A 20147-nucleotide genomic window follows, 5' to 3' on the forward strand; every position below is an offset into this window, starting at 1 on the left:
TTGGTAGTGTGAAGGTGCTGTATGCAATGCATCACCTGCTCTGTAACTGTATTGTCGGTTGCGCTCCAGACCACAATGCATGTGTGGTATATGTTCTCTATCAGCCGCTCTAGGACTGTTGGCTCTCGTCCTGCTCACCCTGTCTCACCTGCTTGAAATGTGTTTTTCTTCTCTACAATTGTTCATATTATTATTATCAATCTTATTAATCTACTGACACACAAATCATGTCTAGTATTTAAAAGTGATCTATAGCTCTTTAAAAATATTTGCTGCTGGAATCCTCAAACTGCAAATGCAGGAACTGAGTTAAGACTTCGAGTCGAGAATAGACATGGCTCTCAGACGTCATGGCTCTCAGACTATTTTTCAGGAAAATAGAAAACTGTGCTTTGTGCAAGTTTATTAATATACAATAAACCCACTGTCTGCAGAGTTGCTGTAGAAATAAGAAATTATGTAAAAAAAAAAAAAAAACTTACGTAAATGTGTTTTTGAGCAATGAAAACTTTGAGCAATTATGTTTATATGACCAAGTTTAGTTATCAATACACATATGAAATACATTTACATGCTTGGCTTAAATTAATGTTATTTTGACAACAAACGTGTGTAGCACATATGTACATATGCAGAGCACCATGTGGTCTGTGCATGAGTCAAGCGTGGGGAAGTGTATTCAAGCTTCAAATCATGATATTGCCAAGGAGACTGCAGATGGCAATATTTATAGTTAATAAGGAGTAACTCCATTGGGTCTGATCTTACCCAAAACCGATCAGATCGCTTCAGAAGACATGGATTAAACCACAAAGGATTACCTTTATGATGCCTTTTTTTGCAGCTTGGAATTATTGGATCACATTGACTTGATTTTATGGATATATTCATATCATATCTATTTTATATATTCACATTAAAATATCTTTGTGTTCTGCAAAAGAATGAAAGTCATTTGAGTTTGAGATGGCATAAGAGTGAGAAAATTATAAAAGACTGATCATTTTTGGGTGAACTATTCCTTGCAATGCTAGAAATGCAAAAGCATTTAAAAGACTGAATTCCCTGATCAAAACTTTGATTCACTGATCAATACAAACCATTAAGCCTGTTTAACCAATGAATAACTGATGAGTTTGATTCAGACCTATTTACCGATTTGCAAGTCAGACTGATCACTTCTTGATTCTTTTTTAATGAATTAGTCTATCAGTCTATAATGTTGCCCTAAACATTCAGAAGGTCATCCATGTTTAGTTTCTTTAGCCACAAGAACCAAATCTCCAAAGATTGTGCTTGTAATTAAAATAATTAACAAATAATTGCTAAACATTCTCCTACCAGTCTTTCACATTATAGTGTCTTGGATCTAATTCAGTCTTTATTGTAGCTAATAAAAAAACGGTCTGTTTCTTATAAGGATGAGAGTTGCACTAATACATTCACACTCACACACTTATATCAAAACATTCTAAATATCTACCAATCGACAACAGCAATGTTTCCTGATTGGTGGTGAACAGGTGCATACAACAAGTGGTATGACTCTAAACACAGTTACACCATATCACTAATCTTCACAGAAATTTATCAAGCACACCAAGCAGGTGTTATAGAGTTATAATCTTTCCCATTGAGCAAGCCTCCTCAAGCGTTCACTTTACCCCAGCTGGTGACGACTCAAATCTCGTCATTATGCTTTCTAAACAATCACGGTCCGACTTCCCACATGCGCTTCGCTGTTTTCTGCTGTTCTGTGTGACAACAAACTAATGAGCAAGCTGAGAATGAAATGATAAATAAGTGTTTGTATAATGAGAGGAACTTAGCTCTTTGTGTGGATCTGGGGAATGAAAAAAGAATGAGGGAAGGATCATTAGTTCCCCTCTATGATGAAAAATCTCTTCATCTGTCTATCTTCCAATCTCCCCGTCTTCCTCCCCACCTCCCTCTGAGCTAGCCATGTCTTGTCTTTCTCACTCTATAAACTGTGCCGAAGTCAGTTCAGTTCAGTCTAAAGCAAGTCAACTCACTCGGCAGACATATTGGATATTTTTAGTCATGTAAGTACTGCTTCTATCTACTTGAATAAAAAAATATAAAAATCTCCAAAACTGTTGGTCAACAGCACATTTCAAATCAAGTACAAAATCTGACTATCATAAATTGTGCCTCTTTATCTCAATTTAAAGTTTATATCAGTTGCAAAAAAAAAAAAAAATGCATTTTGCAAGCTGATCCAGCAAATATGGATGCTTGTTCTAGATGATGCCTCTATCAAAAATGCCTTCCATAGGCTCTATCCAAGGGGCTACCATTCCAAGAGTCACCATATTAAGGGTTGGGATGCCTCTACAGTTAAAAAAAAACAATCAGTTTCTTGATAAAGTGGATACATTTCACTGTTACCCAATACAATAAACTCATAAACAACATAACATTGGCCCAGTGATTTTTACACACAGTTTTACCTCACTAATGAAGTCTTTTGTGACTTTCTGCATTGAATGTATCAAAGCAATTGACAAACTTTTTTGTCTTCTCTAAATAACGCCAACCCCCACCCCGCACCACACACACAAAAACACCCTCTTCTTTTTCGTCTGTCCATTATGTTTTAATGTCAACCTACAAAATTCTCCTCTGGTGGATACTGAGCTAGACATAATGGGCATATCTGAGCTTATGACCTGAAAAATTTCTTGCCAAGATGCTTACCTCTTGTCCTTCTGTGAGTGCTATACTTTCCAGACAGAAGCCTCCTCCATATATCTAGATTTGCTGTAGGGGATTTAGTGGACACAAAAACACAGACCATTCTCGTAGCGTGATGTAGCCTATGATTAAATAGTTTAAGGAAAAAGGATGTGGTGTTTAGAAAATATTCAGGAAGGCTAGAGTATAAGACCTACAATAACTCATGAAACACGTTCATCTTGAGCAAAACTATTAATGTTTTGCAATACGGGTGAAAAAGTACCATAAAAATAGAAATCTTATGTGCTCTGCTCATGAATTATGAAAGCAAATCTCCCTAAGCACTGAAATGAAATTCCCAGTCTGCCCCTATTATTGAAAAATGAGTTCACAAACAGATGCTGCTCTCAGCATTAGACCATGGCTAGCTCAGAGAAGAGGTGGTATGCAATAGAGAATTAGCATCTTAAATATTTGTACAGGAAATCAAAGGATCTGTTTGTCCACTGTACCAGCCACTCCTATATTATGGATGATTTCACATGATGCAAAAAGTCCTGCTGTCATTCTGTCTTAAGAATTCTTTGATTCCTTAAAGAGCTCTTTATTTGTGGGCTTTTGAAAGACAATCTTCACCCCAAAATGGTGGAATCTTCTACTAGTATGAACAGTAGAATCCCTATAAAAAAATATGTAATTTGGCTTAATTATGTATAGTATGGTTTTCATGACACATTTTAACTAATCGACTATTCATCTGGAAAAGTTGTTGACTAGTTAATGCCTTAACTTATGAATTACCTTATGCTGGTTATAGCTACAACAGCCTCATATTAGGTGTATTTATATCAGGCCCGGCTCCAGAGAGGGGCCTGAGCAGGCCTGGCCTACCCAGTCATGATCTTGGCCCACCTTGGGAAACACACTCCTACCTACCCTTCCAACTGTCCACCAGATGGTCCTATGGCCCACCTTACATCTTAGAGCTGTTTTGTATTAGATATTGTACTTACAAATTTGTATGTGTATAGAAAGAACTTATTTTGCTAGCAGGTATCGAACTAAATTGCATGAGTCCAATAGTCTCATAAGTAAAGCTCACTTTGGGTCAAAGCATCTGCTAAATGCCTTAAAATTAAATCCTGCCATGGTCACAAATTTTAAGGGAAGAGAACTTTACTTCTTTTTGTTAAGGAAGCATCACTACGGGGCACTCTAAAGACTACATCCAACAGAAGGAGAAGGGCTGGCGAAATAGAGGGGAAGCAAAGGAATAAGAGGGTCAAAAAGGGTGATGCCTCTTGCAAGATTCTGGCTAGAGTCATACAATATTTATCCAAAAACCTGTGAGATGACATCACATTAAATCATTAACACTCTAGACAGCCATTTACTCTTTAGTATTCGCAAAATATCTGATAAGGCGTAGACACTAGCCTTCATACTTCATTAATTTACCAGCCTTTTTAATTGCAGCATTTGTGCTTGTTTAAAATTCCAAAATGAAAACAACAATAATAAAATAACAATAAAAATAAAACAATCTTGGGCTAATAAAAAAGCCAATAACCCGCACCTAATTAGTATGGGAAATCAGAGAGGGAGAGAGCTAAATCACTCATAACTCAAGCACCATTAAGCCATATTAGCGTACTTTCACTTTGATATCTCTATTCAGAGAACATTAATGCTATCTTTACAAACTGTTGCTTAGTTAAGCATGGTAATTGGACAAATGGTGGCATATTCCGGGCCCGGTAGTCATATCGACAGATAAGCCTACCTTGCGAATGCCTTCTTTTGATTCTTCCACATTGTTTTCGGCTCCTCCTGTCCGGTTAATCATCCTCCACATCTGCGAGTACATTGGGTCTCTCTCGAAAGGGTTCATGCCTTTGCTGCGAACCTGGTCGTAAACGGCAGAGTCTAGAACCGTGCCGTACGGCAGGTCTGTCTGCTTTGCCAAGTCCTGCAGAGACCTGATGGGGACAATGAAATATTTATCATTGAAAATACTGAAAAATGGAACTCTTAGGTTGATACCTGGGGGTGTAATAATTAAACAATTAAAACATTATTAACAAAATCTACAATGTGAATATGAATACCCACACTTGACTGAGCTTAACTGTGCCAACGTAAGAATGTTTAAATCCATTCAAAAGCTCCATCGCACAGATACTCTCCCACTCATTTAATGTCAAATACTGTTAATTCAGCAATTTGCGCTAATACCTTACATCTAATTAAAAGTTAGTCAAGCAAGAAACACTAATTCACTGCAGTAATATTTGCATTAACCAAATATTCGAGAAACACAAAACAAATAAAGCCCTCTCTGTTTCACTCAAAATACTGCTCTCATTAAAGTCTCACTTAATTTAGAAAACTGATAATGATACAAATTAGTGCTATGCCACTCCTGCTGGAAAATCCAGCTTAAGATGGAAGCTGTGTATTGGAACATGGTAGCTGGTCCAAGCTGGTCTATGATGGTCATGAGCTGGTCCAAGCTTGTCCTTAGCTGGTTGACCAACCCTCATGTTCCAAAAACCAGTTTGGCCATCTTGAGCTGGTATGGAAAGCTGGTAGCTGATCTTAGATATTATAGCAGCTTGAACCAGCTATTGACCAGCTTGGACCAGCTAATGACCAGCTTGGACAAGCTCATGACCAGCTTGGACCAGATAGAAACCAGCTACCATGTTCCAAAACACAGCTACCAGCTAAAGCTGGATTTTACATTATGGACTGTATTAAAACAACATAGTGGTATCTATGATTAACTTTGTACACACAAGAGCACATATGTAGTTTGTAGCAAATTGAGTAATTATGTGAATTTATAACTATGTGGGTTGATACCATAGAGATTCCCGTAGATATTTGGCCTGACCTCTAATTTATAAAATATTATAACATCAGACAGCTGTCATCTTCATACCAGCCTCATCTAGTACTTAACTCTGCTAGCACTCTTTGAAGATTTAATGAATTTGGACACAAATGTTAATCTTTTATTGCTCCCAATTAATCTCGGCACTTAATCCCCACCCCTCCCTAAGAATTGTGGTCATGTGTTGGGTGTCATTTGCATAGAGACTTGCCATAAAATGGCCATTGAGTACCCTGTAGTACTAAAAAACACCACAGAGTGCCACTGTGCAATGCAGGGCTTGTCTGTGACATTAAGTTTTCAATGCTAATGCAAGTTCTTTTTCTTTGTAATCTTATCTACTCTGTGGCTCATTGTGCACCTGAAAGCACATAAGTAGGGTCAATGTTGAACTTAATTGCGTCTGTATAGCAAACCTGCACAGATTTGTTTTATACTAGTGGGAACTTTGCAAGCCAACAATGTGTTTTTCGATCCAGCAAAATTCAATTAGCCACAAGACTAGCAATCTATCTGTGTATACACTTTTTCACACCCTTTAAAGGTGACCATCTGGCGTCATTCAGTTGCAACGACCGCTTAGCTGATCTCTTCACTTGCCCAGGAAAAGTGTAATCTCTGGCATGGTGTGACTGCAGCTATCCAGACTGCGGGCAAATGGGCATGTTTGTGAAGAAAAAAACAATCTCGAGAAGCCTGGAGCCTGGCCCTCATTCACCTTCACCAGATGGACATGTCTCACAGCCATGTAGAAAGTCGATACGTATGGAGCAGAATCATACACTATGTTCTCTTACAAGAGGTTCTCTCGTATTGCGTAAACTAGCTTACGCTATGGGAAAGATTAATATTTTCTGAGATGTTGAAGCCAAAAAATTATCCTTAATTTTGTATCCATTGTCAACGCAGTGCAGCACCTGCATACCTTGAGCGGGCTAGCTAGCGAGCTCATAGGTTGCTCTGCGGCAACTGCTGCAGCCTATAGACGAACTTGAGTGAACTTGCGTCCAATGACAGGTGCCAGCGCCATCACTGTATCAAAGCCCGCCAAAATGGGCGTGGCTAGAGTGCATATAAGCGTAAGTTCGTAGGCTGGAACCCTGATTTTCATCTATTCAGCGAAGCTCTTCGCATCTCTGAACTGCAGAAGCCGCGTCGCCGTTCGAGGGGCATCTAGCAAGCTTGGACAGCGCTCGAAGAAGCCGGCCGTCTTCGCCACCTTCAGCCGTCCTGCGAGCTACGCCATCCGGCGACATATCCTTTTTAGAGCAAGCTAGTTCCTCAGCGAACTTCACAAAAAGAGCAACGAGCGTCTTTTTAAAGATGCCTCGCACCACCTGCGCCTCATGCCGCGCCCCTCTCAGCGCCGGAGACCGCCACCTCATATGCGCTCTCTGCCTGGGACTGGAACATGCAGAGCTCGCCCTCGCTGACGGCGGATGCGACCTCTGCGAGGAGCTTCGACCCTGCGGGCTCGACTCGAAGCACTCAAAACCGAAGCCGCCGCGCCGCCTTTCGTTTCGCCGCGCAGAAAGAAGCGCCGCTCCCAAAGGCTGCCGGAACCGGTGTTAGAAGCGACTACCTCGCCGGAGCCTCTCCCTCGAGCCTCGCTTTCACCCTCCCCGCCCCCCCGGGACGCGCAGTTGCCGCCGAGCGGCCACACTGTTGCCATCTCGGATGACGAGGCGGAGGATAAGGGCTGCTGTTCCATCATGGCTTAGGACAGCGAGGAGTGGTCAGGCTCCCAAGCCTCCTCCTCGGCCCAGGAATCCAGCAGGACCCACGCTGGAGTCAAGGAAGAACTAACGCGCCTCCTCACACAGGCCGTCGACTGCCTCGGGCTCGAGTGGTCACTGCCCTCTGAGCAGGCTCCCAACAGACTCGACGGCTGCTTTCTTCAGAGCCGTCGCCGCGCGGCGCCCGCGGCCCGGGCCACTCCCTTCCTGCCGGAACTCCACGCCGAGCTCTCTAAATCGTGGAACGCCCTCTCTCGGCCAAGAACCGATCCCATGTCTCCACCTCTCTTGCTTCGGTGGACGGCGCCACTGAGAGGGGCTACTATTCCATCCCCCCGGTCGAGGATTCGGTAGCAGCACACCTTTGCCCGCCCTCCGCGAGATGGCGGTCTAAGCCAGTGCTCCCGTCTAAGGCCTGCAGAACTACTTCCGCCTGTGTTGGCCGCGCCTATGCCGCCGCCGGCCAAGCCGCATCTGCTCTGCATTCCATTGCCGTTTTACAGATCCTCCAAGAGGACCTTCTCTGAGAATGGGATGAGAAAGGCAGGCACCCAGAGGCTGTTTCAGATCTAAGGAGCGCGACGGATCTTGCCCTTCGCGCCACCAAAGCTGCAGCCCAAGCCCTAGGGAAGTGCATGGCCGCGCTGACTGTGACCGAAAGACACCTATGGCTAACGCTAGCCGATATGGGAGAAGCTGAGCGCTCCACGTTCCTCAACGCGCCGCTCTCTCCATCCGGTCTCTTCGGTTCCGCGGTGAGTGGCATTGTTGACCCTTTCTCGGAAGTCCAGAAAGCCACCCAAGCCATGAATCTCTTCCTGCCTCGTCGCGCTAGCTCCTCTGCAGGCCGCCCACGTGACCAGCCTCCTGCACGAGCCTCTTCACAGCGCCCAGCTCAGCAACGCCAGACTTCTCAGCGTCGACAGGGCGGCCGCCCTAGAATGCGCTCAGACAGCTGCCGCAGACCGCCGCCCCCCCGCGGGCCTCGGCCTAAGATTGCGCTGAAGCAGCCTGCATGCTTCGTTCAGAAATAGCAAACCTTCTGTGCAAAAGGGCCATAGAGAGAGTGCCACCTTCTCTGAGCGAGTCGGGGTTTTACAGCCGTTATTTTCTTGTCCCCAAGAAAGACGGCGGCCTCAGACCAATATTAGATCTCAGGGTTTTGAACAAGGTGCTCGCAAAAAGACCGTTCAAAATGCTTACAATCAGGAAACTCCTCGCGCATGTGCGCCAGGGGGACTGGTTTATTTCTCTCGATCTGAAAGATGCCTATTTTCAGATTCAGATAAATCCCCATCACAGGCCATTCTTGAGATTCGCCTTCGACGGCCAGGTTTATCAGTACACCGTCCTTCCGTTCGGCCTGTCTTTAGCACCCCGTACTTTCACGAAGTGCATGGATGCGGTGCTCGCACCCCTGCGGAGTCAGGGCTTGCAAATTCTGAACTATTTGGACGATTGGCTGATTTTGGCACAGTCACATACGGAGCTTCTGTCTCACAGGACAGTTCTCCTCAGTCATCTGAACAGTTTGGGTCTTGCAGTCAATTGGACCAAGAGCTCACTACAGCCCAGTCAGGCAATTTCCTTCCTTGGAATAGAACTAGACTCCATGGCGATGACGGCTCGCTTATCTACACAGCGCGCGCCGTGTTCAGCGACTAGCCGTGTCCTTTCAGATGAACAGCCTCACGCCTCTGAAAAAATTTCAGAGAATGCTATCATGGCCTCAGCCGCAGCAGTACTTCAGCTGGGTTTACTGTGCATGCGCCCGCTTCAGCATTGGCTGAACACCCGCGCGTCTCACCGGGCTTGGGCCATGGGCCGCCAGCCGATCAGAGTGACTCAGACCTATATCTCAGCTCTGCAGCCCTGGACAGTGGCCGAATGGTATTAGTGGGGAGTGACGATGGGAGCTGTATCTCGTCGAAAAGTCATCTCGACAGACGCGTCCAACACGGGTTGGGGCGCGGTCTGCGAGGGCTCTCCGGTTTTTGGCCTATGGTCAGTTCAGGAAAAGCTCATTTACATAAATTGTCTGGAAATGCCCTTCCTCCCGGTCATTCAGGGTCACCACGTGCTGGTCCGTTCGACAACAGATCGGTGGTATCCTATCTAAACCGTCAGGGCGGTGTCAGATCCAGGAACCTCTTCCATCTGACAAAACGCATACTAAGTTGGTCCCAGTGCCACCTGCGCTCGCTGAGGGCGACGCACATGCCAGGCCACCTGAATGACGGCCCAGACAGACTGTCCAGAGACAATATTTCCCCAGGGGAATGGTCCCTGCATGGTCAAACAGTCCAGAAGTTATGGAGCATATTCGGCAGAGCAGAGATAGACCTCTTTGCGTCAGAAGAGAACTCTCACTGCCCAGTATTTGTCTCAAAGCGAGGACGCGCTGGCCCAGGACTGGCCCAACCGCCCGCTTTACGCCTTCCCTCCCGTCTCGCTATTGCCACAGGTAATGCAGAGGATCAGGGAAACGCGTCACTCGGTGCTCCTCATAGCCCCGCGCTGGGAGAATCAGACATGGTTCCCGGAGCTTACGCAACTGTCACTGACAGCCCCGTGGCCCATTCCAGTGAGAGTAGATCTCCTCTCTCAAGCTCGCGGCACGATCTGGCATCCCCACCCAGAGCGCTGGGCGCTGCACGCGTGGGTGATCAATGACTACCCGTCGCTTTGCCAGAAGGAGTAATAAACACTATCATACATGCTAGAGCCCCTTCCACGAGAAGACTCTATGCGTCCAAATGGTCTGTGTTTTCAAAATGGTGCACCGACAGAGACCTGGACCCACGGACATGTGGGGTGTCGTCGCTGCTCGTGTTTTTACAAGACCTGCTGCATAAGGGCAGATCGCCATCCACGCTCAAAGTGTACGTGGCGGCCATCGCGGCGTTCGCTGAACCCCTGCACGGCCAGTCACTGGGAAAAAACGAGCTGGTCATCCGCTTCCTCAGGGGAGCTAGAAGGATGAACCCCCGCGCCCCCATCGGTTCCTATCTGGGATCTTTCCGTAGTTCTCGAAGCTATGAAAGCCCCCCCTTTCGAACCGCTTCAATCCGTGGATTTGAAATACCTTTCACTCAAAACCGTTTTTCTGACTGCCCTGTCATCAGTTAAACGTGTGGGAGACCTTCACGCGCTGTCTGTCAGCGCTGCGTGTCTTGAGTTTGGACCAAGTGACTCCAAGGTCATTTTAAAGCCTAGACACGGCTATGTCCCCAAGGTGATCGTTACTCCTTTCAGAGCACAAATCATTTCCCTATCGGCGCTGGCAGCATCCGATAGCGAACGCGACGCCAATCTCCTTTGCCCAGTCATAGCACTGAGATTGTATACTGCACGCTCCGCCTCTTTCAGACGCTCTGAGCAGCATTTCGTTTCGTTCGGAGGGCGCACCAAAGGTTTCGCCGCCTCGAAACAGACACTGTCTAGATGGATAGTGGACGCTATTGCTGCCACGTACGCGTCAAAAGACCTACCATGCCCGTTAGGCATTAGGGCTCACTCCACTAGAGGCATGGCCTCCTCGTGGGCATGGTCCGGCGGGATTTCCATTCACGACATATGTGTAGCAGCGGGCTGGGCTTCCCCCTCCACCTTTGTCAGATTTTACAATCTGGAAGTGCCCGCCCTGCAGGCAAAACTACTAGCGGTTTAATACGCTACAGCTCCCCTGGTGAGCTGCACTGATGGGACACATTCCACACAGACCGGCACCGGCGCTCTGTTTTTTCCTTCCCACTATGTGCTAATGTATTACACACACACTGGCCCGCACTCTTGCCGGCCAAATATTATTTCCCCACTCACAAGGGCTCCCCCGGGTCCCCCCACCCCCGGGGCTCATGCAGTGGATGCTTGGCGCGCACGGCGTTGACAATGGGTTCCCGTAACGTAAGCTTACGCAATACGAGAGAACCTCTCGTAAGAGAACGAATCGGTTACCTTACGTAACCTCGGTTCTCTCTAGAAGAGGGAACGAGTATTGCGTAGCCGGCTGTGCTCGCGCCACGAGCGATTTTCGCTTCATTCAATGAAAACCAGGGTTCCAGCCTACGAACTTACGCTTATATGCACTCTAGCCACGCCCATTTTGGCGGGCTTTGATACAGTGATGGCGCGGGCGCCTGTCATTGGACGCAAGTTCACTCAAGTTCGTCTGTAGGCTGCGGCAGTTGCCGCAGAGCAACCTATGAGCTCGCTAGCTAGCCCGCTCAAGGTATGCAGTTGCTGCACTGCGTTGACAATGGATACAAAATTAAGGATAATTTTTTGGCTTCAATATCTCAGAAAAGATGAATCTTTCCCGTAGCGTAAGCTAGCTTACGCAATATTCGTTCCCTCTTCTAGAGAGAACCGAGGTTACGTAAGGTAACCGATTCGTTTTCTAAACCATTTTTATATGTCTAAACCTGCTCATTTCAAACTGTCTAACCATTTAACAATATGCATGAATATTCAAGGCCACATTGTAAAGCTGATTGAAACATTAAGCCTTTAGTACAGGATTTAATTATTGTCTTTGTTTATAAAAAGAAAATTAGATGCAATTTTCTTATTTTTTTGCTTATGTCAGGACAAAAGTGAACATCAGTAATGTGTTTCTTGTTTGCAAAGTTGTATTACAGCCAGAAAATCAGTAGTGCAGTGTTGCAAACCATTCAACACAATGGAAATCAGCATAAACATCTGAAGTGTTTTCCTTACAATAAGATACATTCTAACTGAACAGATCTACAGCTGTATAACAGCTATCCATGAGAAGTCAGGTACATAATATTAAAACAATACAAAACATTTTCATTTTTCTCAGTTCAGTTTTCACTCTTCAAGGATTGAGCCACAATTTGATTTGAGTTATTGAATACTTTCAAAATGATCAAACCTCTAAAATCAGCTGTGCTGGAAAAGTTTCCATGATTATGCATTATATATAAAAAAGTTAAAAGGTTGTTTAAATTCCTGATGGAAAAAATCCAGATGAATGAAACGAGTGAATGCATAGATTTTATGTTTAACTATTAAGAGCTATGTGGGGTAAGTGAGAATTGTCGATAAGTTGATGTTGCCTGATTTAATTAACACTGGAATAAGATCTGTAAAGTCGATATAAAGAGACAGATGAACAATAAAATTCTAATCAGTTTAGTCTTGAATGTGTCTGGCTTAAAATGCAGATAATAAAAATATAAAGAATATAATATTATACAGACTGCACCAACAGCTACACTTTTATAATCTATTAGGTAATGAAACTTCTATATCAAGAAAAAACTGTGTAATTGTGTTCAAAACCCCCTCCCAACACCACCCAGCTCATCTCATAAATCTTTCAGCTCCTCCTGACTGAAGAGCTACATCATCTGCTTTTAAATTCAACAGACCCCTGGGTTTGGAGTTTAGACTGTAATTATTTCTGTAATGACCCTGCCATCATCTACACATTAAAAGATAATACATTTAAATTTATGGAAATCCTAATTAGGTGCATAGAACTAGAATCAAGCAATCAAAGCACAAGCTCATTAATGATAATCTAATGCAAAGAAAAAATAAACAAATACTCACATTTTACTAGAACAACCCCCACCCACACACACACACATCGCCCACTTGGTTATATGATAAAGGAGAAGAGGATCGCAGCTAGTCATCATTTACTTTGATTAGCTCAATAACCACTTGTGAGGGATGAGAACTCACAGAGAGTAAGCTGAAGAACTGGAGTAAATGTTATTGTAAACACAGTTAAAGGTGATGTGCATGTTTTTGTGGATAGACAATTATTAAGCCATTAGTAGGTTGATTCCCTCGAAAAATGAAAACACTGTGGCGCTGTCAAAACATCGCTCTAATTGTTTGAGTATCTTGACCAGCCTGAAATAGCAACATTAGCTAAACCAATGTTGTGAGTTTGGGCAGAGACTATTTAGCAGAGACAGGTCACTTCTTTTAAAATGAATGGGAACACCAAAATGCCAATCACCTTTTAGATAAAAACATCACCTGTCAACTTGAGAAAGCACATACGCATTAGCTATACAAGCTGGGTAAATTTAGTTTTTTAGCGTAATCTGTGGTAAAGAAATACAATTTATGATACCAGTGCGGTCAGATTTTACTGCTGATTTGAAATGAGATTTCAGTCTTTTCCCTTTTAAGTAGATATGAGCTGCACTTTAATGACTGGAAATAGCTTCCCAGGAGTGTTCCATAGATGGCTGCCATTGGACTGACTTCATTGAAAGACTTGGTTTGGGGCAAGTGTAGCGGCGGGAAGTATGCCACCGCCTTGTGGGGGAAATATACGGGTCTTAACTAAGGAAGACTGAGTGAGCAACAGGATCTTAGTCCCCCCACCCAATACTTTTAGTCTTTGTACAACAGTTAGTTGTATGTTGCACCTATAGTGTTGCACTTTTAAATGCTTAAGATGAGGTGCGGCTGGCTCCAGGATTTACTCAGTACACGGCAGCCACCTGAAATGTGCGTGTGCAGAAAACTCAGAAAGTATGTGTAGTAGACTGCAAAAACCCACCCTCACCGGATCTAACAATATAGGTAAGACGCCCCCACTCCTTAGTATAAGTGACTTGAGACAATTTACGATTAATTAACAAAAACATTTATTTATACTAATTAAATTAATATTTAATTAGTATAAATATCTTTTGTTTTCACAGGAAAAGTGAATCAATTTAAATTCCAATTACAGCAATAATGAAATAAAAATGTATAAATGAATAAAATATGAAAATTAACAACTCCGTGTCAGTTTCAGATGTTCTCAAACAAAGTAACATTTAGTGTACTTTACAACACTGAAAAGGTTTCACATAAACTTTTACCTCACACTTTTGAATAGCCTAAGTTCACTTCAAAAGTTTAATTAAATTCACATTTAAAAAAAAAACAAAAAGATCACTTTAACTTCAGTTCAAAAATGAGTTCACCGTTGAATCCAGGACAAAACAATGGAAAAAATGTGTTTCAGTCCATTTACGAATTCACGATTCAAAATGTTCATCAATGCACACATAAATGGAGCGTATGAATCCTTTTAGCTGGGCGATTCACACTAATCACATTTCAACAAATGGATGTTGACTCAACTCAAGTTCTGTTATTACTCACAGAGAGATGATTTGCTTACCAGCAATCGGTAGAAAATGGGAAAATAATGTACATCACCCCTCTTTGGTTGTGGATGAGGTGCTGAACGATGACCAATGGATGGCAGGGTAATATCTCTCGACTCAATAACCCTCAGTGATTGTTTCTCGTGATCCTGACGACAGCAGCTTGATCCAACGAGGCCCACAATCCCAGCTGAGTGGCGCGTTGAGAAGACGAACAATGACACAACCCTACTTCGCACGATAAGCGACAGCATCCATTGCGGTTTTAAGTTCGTTTGAACAAATAAAACAAAGACTGTATGTAAAACACAAAACTAAGACGAGAGTATTTTAACTCCACTGACGGCAACTGATTGCACGTTATCAAGCCTATCACTCCGCCTCAAGCACGGACGCGGGAGAAAACTTTCTTTCACCTTCACTCGTCAAACACTCATTAACTCAAACGGAGACTCAGGGGCAACATAACGTGACTAGTGTATTTCGCGGGTCTAACATAACGTGTTAACGTTTTAACATCGTAAATTCCCCGAAAAGTAGCACACTCTTCTTTAGCGCGTCAAACACTTCTTCACCGTCTCACCGTTCTCTTTTGCACACCTATGATGCCGCCGCCCAAGGCAAAGAATAAAATCAAAACAAAAGTTTTCACCGGATAGAATTTTTAACTGGACAACTTCTTCTCAGTTGTCCAGTTAAAGGGTCCCATCATTTTCCCTTTTCCTCCTTTACCAACCAGGGCATGAAGTGGCCGGGCCAGCTGAGCAAACCCAGGAACAAACCTCCTGTAATAACTCATGAATCCAAGGACTTGCCTCAACTCCTTGACATTCTTGGGTACAGGCCAGGTTTCCAATGCCCGAGTTTTCTCTCCATCCACCTGTACTCCCTTGCAAGAGATCAGATGACCCAAGAACTTCACCTCTGGCTTCAACAGGAAGCACTTGCTGGGCTTTAGTTTCAAACCATGCTGCCTTAATCTGTTGAACACTATTTCCAGTCTTTGACAGTGGCTATCAAAGTTGTTTGAAAAGACGATAATATCATCAAGATAGATGAGCAGTATGTCAAACGTCAGGTCACCAAGCAAAACCCCCATCAGACGTTGAAACGTCGCAGGAGCGTTGCAAAGCCCGAACGGCATCCTGGTCCATTCAAATAGACCAAAGGGAGTGGTGAACGGCTGTCTTTGCTCGGTCTTCCTCACACATGGCCACTTGGAAATAGCCTGAAGTAAGATCAAGCTTCGAGAACAGTTGCGCATTTCCCAAGGCATCGAGTGATTTCTCGATACGCGGAAGAGGATAAGCATCCTTGCAGGTCACTTTATTCAGCCTTCTATAATCACAGCAAAAGCGGACGCTGTCATCCTTCTTGATCACAATCACTGCTGGAGATGCCCATGGACTGCAGCTTTCTCTGAGAATACCTTGAGACACTAAATTGCGAACATGTTTTTTCACTTCCTGAAACACCTGAGGTGGGATTCTGCGATGTCGTTGCTTAATGGGAGGAGCATCTCCTGTAGGGATGTTGTGCGAGACAGCTGTCGTATAACCGACATCACATTCGTCCTTTGAAAACACGTCACTGTGCTTTGCCAGTAGATCCCATAGTTTTCTACGCTGAGTTTCTGTGAGATCTTCCAGATTTGTTTGCACTGCAACAGGCAACTGCTCTGTGGTGCTGTCCTCCACTTTCACCTGATGTTGCTGCACAGCCTTGACAAGCAGAGCACCCTCTTTCTCCTCAAACTCAACAAGCACTTTTGGGACAACCTCCTGTGGCCTACACAGTGCTGCTATCCTACATCGCGGCATGAGCTTTACAGTCTTCTCACTAGAATTCAACACTCTGACTGGGACTTTACCATCAGCTGTTCTGGCGAGCACATTAGCAATCAGAACACTCTTGGGCAAGCTGACTTCTGATGAGGCCTCCACCAACACTTGGCAGCTCACTTTTGGTGGTATTCTGCAGCGGCCTTCCAGGACACGCTCACTGAATGGAGGGATAGTGATTGCTTGCTTCCCAGCTACTTTCACAAAACCAATCTTGTCTCCACAGCGCAATGCCTCAGTCTGAATCTTAATGTTAGCCAACACTCGCTGGACTCTTGACTCCCCGACACCATGGCTATACCTGTCCATTTTCCTCATACCTTCAGTGGCCATGAATAAATCTTTGAGATCACTCAACACATTCATCCCAATGATGCCGGGTAATCCTTTCAACTCTGTTCCATTGGGGTTGCTATCACGGATCACAAACACGCACTTTCCGTACAGCGTCTTTCCCATGCACTCAATGTCTGCTTCCAGGCATCCTATAATGGGAATGTCTAGGCCATTCGCCGCTGTGAGTCGGACCCAGTTGGCAGATGACAGCACAACTTCTCCAAAGTGAGCTTTAAAATGAGACTCTGTAATAGTAGTCACTTCCGACCCTGTGTCTAGGAGACAAGTGGTTCTGATACCAGCAATCCTCACTTCAATGGACATACAATCTCCAAAAGCACTTTGACAAAGGGTCTTGGAAACATTCTCTGCATCACAGTCTGCAGTGTGACTTCTAATAACAGACGGACCTGAACTCTCCAGCACTGACGTATCTTTGTCATCTGCCTTTTCCTTCTCCACTTTGTATTTCAGAGGTTGCACTCCAATTTAATTTTCTCTGCTATGAGAACAGCATCGACTAGTGTGCCCAGGCTTACCACATGTATAGCAGATGTATCTTCCTTCACTGTCTTTTAAAGGTGCACTTCTTGCTTTGCCATCCTTCTCTAGAGGCTTCACTTTCTATTTGTTATTCACCATCTGAAAAAGTTCTTCTTGTTGGGCAGCTATCTGTTGAATCATTTCCTGAAGCGCCTCCAGTGTGAGAGGGGTAGAAGAGCTCTCTTTTACAGTGGTAGCGTGAACGACACCCCGTGAACGAGTATTGCTTCTCAGATTGCTTGGAGCTTGCACTTCCTCTTCTTCCGACCAAGTAATAGCTTCCTGCATAAGCTGGATAAATGTCAGGTTCTTCTCAGCTTTGACTCTCCTCTTCATTTCACGTCGTAGTGAGTCATCATTGAGGCCTAACACAAGCTGTTCTTTCAATACACCATCGGCATCAGGAACTCTAGAAGGCTCCTGGTTCTGGATGATACTCAGCTTCTCCTGCAAGTCATAAGCATAAGAGCGAATGGTTTCTCCAGGCATTTGTTTGCGGTCATAAAACTCTTTAAGTCTGCTGCCAATGAGCAGTTTATCCCCATAAGTCTGGTCTAAAGCATCAAAGATCTCATCCACTGACTTTTCTTTCCCGTTGAGCATAAACTTAATTGTCATTTTAGCTTCATCTTTTAAATACTGCTTAACAAATTCAATTTTGTCTTCTTCTGGAATTTTCATCACTTTAAAGGCGGATTTCATTGAGTTTATCCATTCTTCTATACTCAATTCACCCGGCTTAGACCGACATCCGCTGAACTCTGGGAGTTTACGGTCTCTTGGGATGTAAACAGTAGATGGCACTCTCTGAGTGGCGGCCTGTTGATCAATAACAGCTTTAGCAAGAGAAAGCGCTTCTCTCTGTTCGGCTCTGGCCTGGTCTAACGTCCCTGCCTGCTCATTGAACCGTCTTTGCATTTCAGCAAACTGACTCTTTAATTCTTCCAGTTCAGCCATTGTGTAGTCTCAAAGACTAGGAACGTGTACTTGACTAGAATGCTTGCAAGTTTATCCTGTTCGTGACGCCAATATGTAGCGGCGGGAAGTATGCCACCGCCTTGTGGGGGAAATATACGGGTCTTAACTAAGGAAGACTGAGTGAGCAACAGGATCTTAGTCCCCCCACCCAATACTTTTAGTCTTTGTACAACGGTTAGTTGTATGTTGCACCTATAGTGTTGCACTTTTAAATGCTTAAGATGAGGTGCGGCTGGCTCCAGGATTTACTCAGTACATGGCAGCCACCTGAAATGTGCGTGTGCAGAAAACTCAGAAAGTATGTGTAGTAGACTGCAAAAACCCACCCTCACCGGATCTAACAATATAGGTAAGACGCCCCCACTCCTTAGTATAAGTGACTTGAGACAATTTACGATTAATTAACAAAAACATTTATTTATACTAATTAAATTAAAAGTAGGCTATCTTTTGTTTTCACAGGAAAAGTGAATCAATTTAAATTCCAATTACAGCAATAATGAAATAAAAATGTATAAATGAATAAAATATGAAAATTAACAACTCCGTGTCAGTTTCAGATGTTCTCAAACAAAGTAACAATTAGTGTACTTTACAACACTGAAAAGGTTTCACATAAACATTTACCTCACACTTTTGAATAGCCTAAGTTCACTTCAAAAGTTTAATTAAATTCACATTTAAAAAAAACAAAAAGATCACTTTAACTTCAGTTCAAAAATGAGTTCACCGTCGAATCCAGGACAAAACAATGGAAAAAATGTGTTTCAGTCCATTCACGAATTCACGATTCAAAATGTTCATCAATGCACACAAAAATGGAGCGTATGAATCCTTTTAGCTGGGCGATTCACACTAATCACAGTTCAACAAATGGATGTTGACTCAACTCAAGTTCTGTTATTACTCACAGAGAGATGATTTGCTTACCAGCAATCGGTAGAAAATGGGAAAATAATGTACATCACCCCTCTTTGGTTGTGGATGAGGTGCTGAACGATGACCAATGGATGGCAGGGTAATATCTCTCGACTCAATAACCCTCAGTGATTGTTTCTCGTGATCCTGACGACAGCAGCTTGATCCAACGAGGCCCACAATCCCAGCTGAGTGGCGCGTTGAGAAGATCGAACAATGACACAACCCTACTTCGCACGATAAGCGACAGCATCCATTGCGGTTTTAAGTTCGTTTGAACCAATAAAACAAAGACTGTATGTAAAACACAAAACTAAGACGAGAGTATTTTAACTCCACTGATGGCAACTGATTGCACGTTATCAAGCCTATCACTCCGCCTCACGCATGGACGCGGGAGAAAACTTTCTTTCACCTTCACTCGTCAAACACTCATTAACTCAAACGGAGACTCAGGGACAACATAACGTGACTAGTGTATTTCGCGGGTCTAACATAACGTGTTAACGTTTTAACATCGTAAATTCCCCGAAAACTACCACACTCTTCTTTAGCGCGTCAAACACTTCTTCACCGTCTCACCGTTCTCTTTTGCACACCTATAATGGCGCCGCCCAAGGCAAAGAATAAAATCAAAATAAAAGTCTTCACCGGATATAATTTTTAGATCCCCTACACAGGACTATCTATTTTCTGACCAGTGGAAGACGGAGGGAGTGTTTGGGACACCTGTTTGCAAACAGTAATTATTTTTGCGATTCCACTTGGTGACACCAGCGGCACAGAAATTACACACTTCACATTTAAATCTATGACAGCTAGGGATCGCTAAATTTAATTAGAAAAATAACCCCAGATAGCACATGTACATCTCCAAGATGCCTTTTCTTCTTTTCATCTGGGAAGTATCACAATCTAATTAACATCTGCTAAACATCATAAAAAGATCAGATTTACAAACATTTTAAATCATAACCATCTCACAGACATCTGCTGAATGTCTTATTGACGTCCGAGACATACTTCTTATAGACGTATTGCAGATGAGCAA

The 20147-nt window shown here is 43.7% G+C and overlaps 1 protein-coding gene across 3 annotated transcripts in view; it reads right to left on the reverse strand.

Annotated features, from left to right (window-relative positions):
- grid2 (glutamate receptor, ionotropic, delta 2) overlaps positions 1-20147 on the reverse strand; it is a 661023-nt gene that overhangs the window by 59931 nt on the left and 580945 nt on the right. For all 3 annotated transcript variants that reach the window (XM_052094053.1, XM_052094054.1, XM_052094055.1), the window contains exon 13: positions 4481-4676. In XM_052094053.1, the coding sequence (XP_051950013.1) occupies positions 4481-4676 (196 nt within the window). The remainder of the gene's footprint in view (positions 1-4480; positions 4677-20147) is intronic.

The sequence above is a fragment of the Xyrauchen texanus genome, chromosome 27 (genome assembly GCF_025860055.1).
Source record: "Xyrauchen texanus isolate HMW12.3.18 chromosome 27, RBS_HiC_50CHRs, whole genome shotgun sequence".
NCBI lineage: Eukaryota > Metazoa > Chordata > Actinopteri > Cypriniformes > Catostomidae > Xyrauchen > Xyrauchen texanus.